Source organism: Haliotis rubra, unplaced genomic scaffold (assembly GCF_003918875.1).
Source record: "Haliotis rubra isolate DU_JTF1 unplaced genomic scaffold, ASM391887v1 Scf862, whole genome shotgun sequence".
NCBI lineage: Eukaryota > Metazoa > Mollusca > Gastropoda > Lepetellida > Haliotidae > Haliotis > Haliotis rubra.
The window spans coordinates 419,042-426,083 of record NW_025767593.1 but is presented as its reverse complement, the minus strand read 5'-3'; the positions used below and the strand labels follow the sequence as shown (position 1 = coordinate 426,083).

General features: G+C 43.4%; 1 protein-coding gene across 1 annotated transcript; it reads left to right on the top strand.

Annotated features, from left to right (window-relative positions):
• Positions 1–394: 394 nt before the first annotated feature.
• LOC124262980 (mitotic spindle assembly checkpoint protein MAD1-like) lies at positions 395–1,687 on the top strand. Its single transcript, XM_046697597.1, has 2 exons — positions 395–604; positions 1,485–1,687. The coding sequence occupies exons 1-2, from the start codon at positions 424–426 to the stop codon at positions 1,685–1,687; spliced, it is 384 nt and encodes a 127-aa protein (XP_046553553.1). The 5' UTR covers positions 395–423.
• The last annotated feature ends 5,355 nt before the right edge of the window (positions 1,688–7,042 follow it).

Sequence of the window (7,042 nt, the reverse complement as noted above, 5' to 3'; positions counted from 1 at the left end):
TCCAGTACAACAGAGGAACCTGTAGGTGGGTGCTGGAGAGTCTCCAGCAGAACAGAGGTGAGTGAAGAGTCTCCGCAGTCAGAAGAGTCTCCAGTAGAACAGAGGAGAGTTTAGTAGGTGAGTGTTGGAGAGTCTCCAGTAGAACAGAGGTGAGTGTTGGAGAGTCTCCAGTAGAACAGAGGAACCTGTAGGTGAGTGTTGCAGAGTCTCCAGTAGAACAGAGGAACCAGCCTACCCGTGTGAGTCGGTCGGTGACTTTGAGAAGGTTCAGAAATTGCCCCAACCTTTTGGCTGTCCATGCTGGTCTTGGTCGGTATTGGTGTGATGAGGTCAGGAGGGAATACTGCTGTCACTATCACATTGTGTGCTGTTTATTTGCAGGGTGATTATGATCCGCCCAAGACGAAGGTGGTCCACTTCACTATGAACCCTGCTGAGATAGCTCAGAGACACAGAGAAGAGGAGCCGAAAAGGTTGCATGATGAAAATGACAAACTGAAACAGAGGCTGAAGTTGCTAGAGGAATCTGGAGGCTCGGTGGATGACCTGACTCAGAAGGTGGAGAAGAAACTACAGGAACCAGATGCCGGAAAGGAGGTGGAAGGTCAGAATGATTGTTTCAGGTGGAGGATTGTGTCGATAGTCTATGGTGCTGATAGCTGGTGTAAGGTGGTGGATGGTTAGTGTCAGGTGGTGGATTATGTCGGATAGTCTATGGTGTTGGATAGTTGGTGTCAGGTGGTGGATGGTTAGTGTCAGGTGGTGGATTATGTCGGATGGTTAATGGTGTCAGGTGGTGGATTGGGTCAGATGTTCCATGCTATCAGATAGTGGATTGTGATATATGGTCGATTGTGTGAAGAGGGAAATGTCAGATGGTTGATTGTTTCAGATGGGAGATTATATCAGATAGTGTACTGTGTCAGATGAGACATCGTGGCAGATAGTGTATTGTGTTAGGTGATTCATTGTGTCAGATAGTGTATTGTGTTAGGTGAGGCATTGTGTCAGGTGATGCATTGTGTCAGATAGTGTATTGTGTCAGGTGATGCATTGTGTCAGATAGTGTATTGTATTTGGTGAGGCATTGTGTCAGTGTATTGTGTCAGGTGATGCATTGTGTCAGATAGTGTATTGTATTTGGTGAGGCATTGTGTCAGGTGATGCATTGTGTCAGATAGTGTATTGTGTCAGGTGATGCATTGTGTTAGATAGTGTATTGTGTCAGTTGAGGCATTGTGTCAGATAGTGTATTGTGTCAGTTGAGGCATTGTGTCAGATAGTGTATTGTGTCAGGTGATGCATTGTATCAGATAGTGTATTGTGTTAGGTGAGGCATTGTGTCAGATGGTGTATTGTGTCAGGTGAGGCATTGTGTCATATTAGGGAAATGACAGATAGTGTATTGTTCCAGATGGGACCTTTGGCATAGTATTGGGAGGTCAAGATGTTTCAGACAATGTTTTCAACCTCCTGTCCCTCAGAGCTGAAGAGCCAGCTGACCCGGGAAGAGCTGCGCAACAAGCGACTGATGGAGGCATTCAAAAAGACGAGCCAGGAGTTCCGTGAGGTGTGCTACCAGCTGACAGGCTACAAGATTGACATCCCCCTGTGCCAGCCGGGGCACCGGACTCACAAACATGTATGCCGATTCCCCACAAGACTACCTGCTGTTTGCTGTGAGTAGAGGGCAGCCTCTAGGGGCACCTGTTGCTGCTGTGAGTAGAGGGCAGCCTCTAGGGGCACCTGTTGTTGCTGTGAGTAGAGGGCAGCCTCAAGGGCACCTGTTGTTGCTGTGAGTAGAGGGCAGCTCTAGGGGCACCTGTTGCTGCTGTGAGTAGAGGGCAGCCTCAGGGGCACCTGTTGTTGCTGTGAGTAGAAGGCAGCCCTAGGGGCACCTGTTGTTGCTGGGAGTAGAGGGCAGCTCTAGGGGCACCTGTTGTTGTGAGTAGAGGGTAGCCTCAAGGGGCACCTGTTGTTGCTGTGAGTAGAGGGCAGCCTAGGGGCACCTGTTGTTGCTGGGAGTAGAGGGCAGCCCTAGGGGCACCTCTTGTTGCTGTGAGTAGAGGGCAGCCCAAGGGGCACCTCTGTTGCTGTGAGAGTAGAGGGCAGCCCAGGGCACCTGTTGCTGCGGAGTAGAGGGCAGCCCAGGGGCACCTGTTGCTGCTGGAGTAGAGGGCAGCTCTAGGGCAACCTGATGCTGCTGGGAGTAGAGGGCAGCCCTAGGGGCACCTGCTTGTTGTGAGTAGAGGGTAGCCCAAGGCGCACCTGTTGCTGCTGTGAGCAGAGGGCAGCCCTAGGGGCACCTGTTGCTGCTGGGAGTAGAGGGCAGCCCTAGGGGCACCCTTGCTGCTGTGGGAGTAGAGGGCAGCCCAAGGGGCACCTCTTGCTGCTGTGAGTAGAGGGCAGCCTAGGGGCACCTGTTGCTGGGAGTAGAGGGCAGCTCTAGGGGCACCTGTTGTTGCTGGGAGTAGAGGGCAGCTCTAGGGGCACCTGATGTTGCTGGGAGTAGAGGGCAGCTCTAGGGGCACCTGTTGTTGCTGTGTTGTTTATGTTTGTTAATGTCTACGAGGAACAGGTCTGTATCATGTGGATATAGCTGAGGGAATACATTGTAGCGTAGGGAATGTAAGTTAGCTCAGTATTATACATTATGTCTATGCTACAAAAAGTCAGAAGTTAAAGAACACCTGCTGTGTTACGACATAACTATAGATAATGTCATGGCTTAAGATACATTAACTATAAGCATGTTAGAAATTGGTTGTTCTTCACAGCTTCTATGGATTAGTATGCATCAATTCAGTGTAAATATTTATAATTTGGGAATTAACAGTAAATAGATTTGTTAGTTAGTAAACAATTCAGTAGTGATTTTGATTTCTGTTGATATTGAAAAGACAAGTATATATGTAATATGGTAGCTAGGCCAGACTGAGGAGGACATTAACACGAAGATGTTTCCTTCACAGCATAGCTCCTCGGTGAGACACAGATGCTCCAAACGGTTTCTCCTAGACGGTGCAGGATCTCATTGACCTTTACCTTGCTAAACAGGACAGTATCCCGCATTCCTCAGTAGCCACACTGCAACTGTTCAGTAGTCTAACCATGTGTGCAGATTGAGTGTACCTTCAAGTGAGGGTTTTAATGTCAAGGTGTGCACCTCTGAAAAGGGTTTTAATGTCAAGGTGTGCACCTCTCAAGTGAGGGTTTTAATGTCAAGTGACCTCTGGTGACAGAGATGCCTCTCCTGCAATGAACACTGATGATGATGATGATGGAATGCAGCACACAGTGATGTAACGCTGCTTTTGCTGTTGGATGGTTTAGATTTCGAAGCTCTCTTTAGCTAAGATAGTCAAGTGCCATACATTAACGTTGACTTACACTAATTTCTTAGTGCTAAGAGAGCTTCAAAATCTAGGCCCCTGTGATGTAATTCTAATGCTGCAGATACCAAGTCTGCTGAGTGTTGGAAATTCACTAAATATGCGACTGTCTGGAAGGTGACTAACTGCTTGTAGGTCATCAGTATATATGATCAGTGAACATGAAGAGATGGATGGAGATGTGCACGTGGAATCCTGCCTTTGTAACCATTGGAAACGACAGTTGTTATCGTGTACAGTAACTGTTGATACTGATATGTTGTTTTTTTAGGAAGATAATAAAGATCACACATGTAATTTGTTCTCATTCTTTTCAACCAGCTTGAGAACCTGGCAGATTATTGAGGTCCAGATGACGGTTTACACTGAGAACCTGGCAGATTACTGAGGTCCAGATGACGGTTTACACTGAGAACCTGGCAGATTATTGAGGTCCAGATGACGGTTTACACTGAGAACCTGGCAGATTATTGAGGTCCAGATGACGGTTTACACTGAGAACCTGGCAGATTATTGAGGTCCAGATGACGGTTTACACTGAGAACCTGGCAGATTATTGAGACACCAATGTCTTAAAAGCATCTAATCTCAATCTTCTGCATTTCCTGAAGTTGACTTACTCTCATAGTCTGTTTGTATTATCTTACTGTTAGAGGAATAGGTCACCAAGTTGTCTGAGGGGTGGCAAGTTGCTGTGTGGAGTTACTTCCCTTAAGTGTACTAGGAGCCTGGGATCATGGGCTCTAATCCTTGATTATCTCGTTACCTGCCTCACTTCCAACTGTCATCCTCATGCCAGGTTTCAAAGAAACACATAAAACTAAAGCATGACATGGATTCGAGGGCATCCTCTTGTATCACTGTAGAATACATGTTCACAGAAAGCAATAACAACAGATTCCTTTTCACAAACAATTTTGCAAGACTTTATTCCACAATATACTTCTATAGTGCCGAAAAGTGCAGTTGTCAAAAGACAGGATTTCCTGATGTCATAAATCAGTATTATGCTGCAAGGTCTGGGCTTGAAAATTGTGTTCCTTTGTATCTGTGTAGATCAATACTGGGGCAAAAAAATAATTCATCTTCCTTGTGCATATATATGAGCAAAACCATATATAACAGATTCACTGGATGTAAAGCTTATTGCATTACTGGTCATCCAGAATTACAATCACACTCTTAACTGGAAAAGTGCTGAAATAGATCAAATCTGGAATGAATTTAAGTAATATATGTGTTTTGATTCATGAGATAATATCATACTTGCAGATTTGATGAATAACTTTGATGTATGCTCCAACTTTACACAGTGAATTAATGTGACCGCATTAGAAAATTGTAATTTAGTAATCAATGCTTAAAATACCAACATTGATGTTTACTTAGAAGTGGTCTCAGGTGGTACATTCACATAACACACAACGACATCAAGTACTTCCTAAATGTGCATCCAAGGAGGTGGATTAAAGAGGTATTGCAGAAAACACAGTGCCATAAACTCATGCTTTAAATCTGATGTGACAGTCGGACTTCAATATTCCAAGAGACCCAATGAAATCAAGCTTAGCTTCACAGTTACAATCAAATGGGATTCTTTGGGTCCACTGGTCCACTGACGCACAACCCAACACACAGGTCAAGGAATATATTTCCTGTCCCTCAAGCTGCCATCGCCATAAATAAGGTAATGAGGTTTGCCAGCAGTGGGCACAGAAGATGTCTGGTGTGTCTTTACTGAAACCATGCATGAATTCACCATATCATACGGAATGTTAATTACATACATAACTATAATATGACTTTGTGAATGGATTCTCATTGTTATTTATCAGGAAAACAAAGGTTCATATTCCAGTAAAATGTACTTTTAGACAACAATAATTGTCTTAACACATTAGATGAAATAAATGAGGTAATAAATGCAATTAGAAATGCCATGTGTAGAGAATGAAGTGTACCATCTGGACACTGTGAGCAGTGATGAGACTTAGAGAGCCAATATACAAGCTACTGATAACACAAACAATTAACATCACTGAACAGTAACTTAACTACTTAACTATCACTTAAGTAGTCGGCAATATACATATTTCAATATCACATTATTCTCTATTGAGAAATAAAAGATTGACATCTTAATTGTCACAGATTCGAGCTCATCAACAGCTGGACCTCCATGTGACCTTCCTGATCTTCAACAAAACATTGTAAAACATTGTAAAATATTGTAGAGCAATAACACGATGGAGGATTTCTTCAAACATGATAAAATGCATGAATAATGTTGTGTGGAGGTTAATGTTAAAATCTGAGCTAATCAGAATACAGTCAACAAAGATAAAGGGATTATATATATATTGCACAAGTATTCCTAAGGGGACCATCTCAAACTATCACTTTTATTCTGTGCAACTCCATTAACTTTGATATAAATTTATTTTCAGTTCCTAAGTGAATTTGAATTTTGAATTTGCCCATGCTAATACTTGTCATGGAGACACTGAATTGTTCCCTAATGTGAAATAGTCTGAGGTGGCCCCGATCCACAGGTGAGCAGGGTAGCAGGGTAAATGCTGCACAGTACATCACATATATCACAACATGAGGACAAAATATACTTTTCATATAATGTGGCTGAAGACTAGCTTGATATGTCACAGGATATTTCAGGGTCAGATTCCATGTTATGCAGTCCAAATCTTTCATTTCAATGGACTCCTCCAAATGAGAATAATGTCAGATTATCCCCATTTTGGCCTCGTTTTCACTGTGAAATACCTGACAAACTTATCCAAGTACCTGCTGTTGCTGTCATCAGCATGCTCTATGTATTATATGTCCTTGCACTGATGTTTCCAGCTGAGTCTAAATAGCAATAGAAATACAAACAGTTGGAAGAATTAAAATTACAAATTCCTGAATTTTCAAGTTTAAAGAGTAAGTTTTATGACCTAATTTCCTTTTGTGAAGTAATTACTTCCATTTTCTGTTATCCTTTTCACAATTTGTTAATTTTCTAAGGTAACATCAGCTACACTTAACATGTGGGGTCACAAGGACAGGTGACCTTGACCTCTACTTCTGAAGGTCGGCTATCGCTTAATCTTAACAAGCATGCCTCCCATTCCTGAGGAGTCAGTTGTCTCTTGATGAGCTGCAGGCTGTACAGTTGTTCTAAAGCTGTGAAATGAATCAAAGGCCGGACTGAACAATCATGTCTTGTGTCCCTTCACATGTTTCATCACAACAAAAGTATTTGACTTCCTCTAATAATAACTTTTCAAAATCCAAAACTTACTTTTTACTTTTTCTGAGTCATTGTTAAGGTGCTATAATCTATAAAATGATATGTAAAACAATTCTCTATTTTGACTGTAAACCTCTAATGATTTCATCCTCTTGTTATTTCGATGGAGTCCCACCCCAGTGCCCTCCATCTGCTGGAACCCAACTCCACCCCAGCACCCTGAACCTGTAGGAGCCCAATCCCAACTAAAGCTCCCACCACCTGCAGGAGCCCCATGCCACCCCAACACCCTGGACCCGTAGGAGCCTCATCTCAACCAAAGCTCCCACCACCTACAGGAGCCCCATGCCACCCCAACACCCTGGACCTGTAGGAGCCTCATCTCAACCAAAGCTCCCAC

Coding starts and splice junctions, on each gene's coding strand:
- LOC124262980 (XM_046697597.1), top strand. CDS start 424: ATGAACCCTGCTGAGATAGCTCAGAGACACAGAGAAGAGGAGCCGAAA. Junction 605..1,484: donor TGCCGGAAAGGAGGTGGAAG/GTCAGAATGATT, acceptor CCTGTCCCTCAG/AGCTGAAGAGCCAGCTGACC.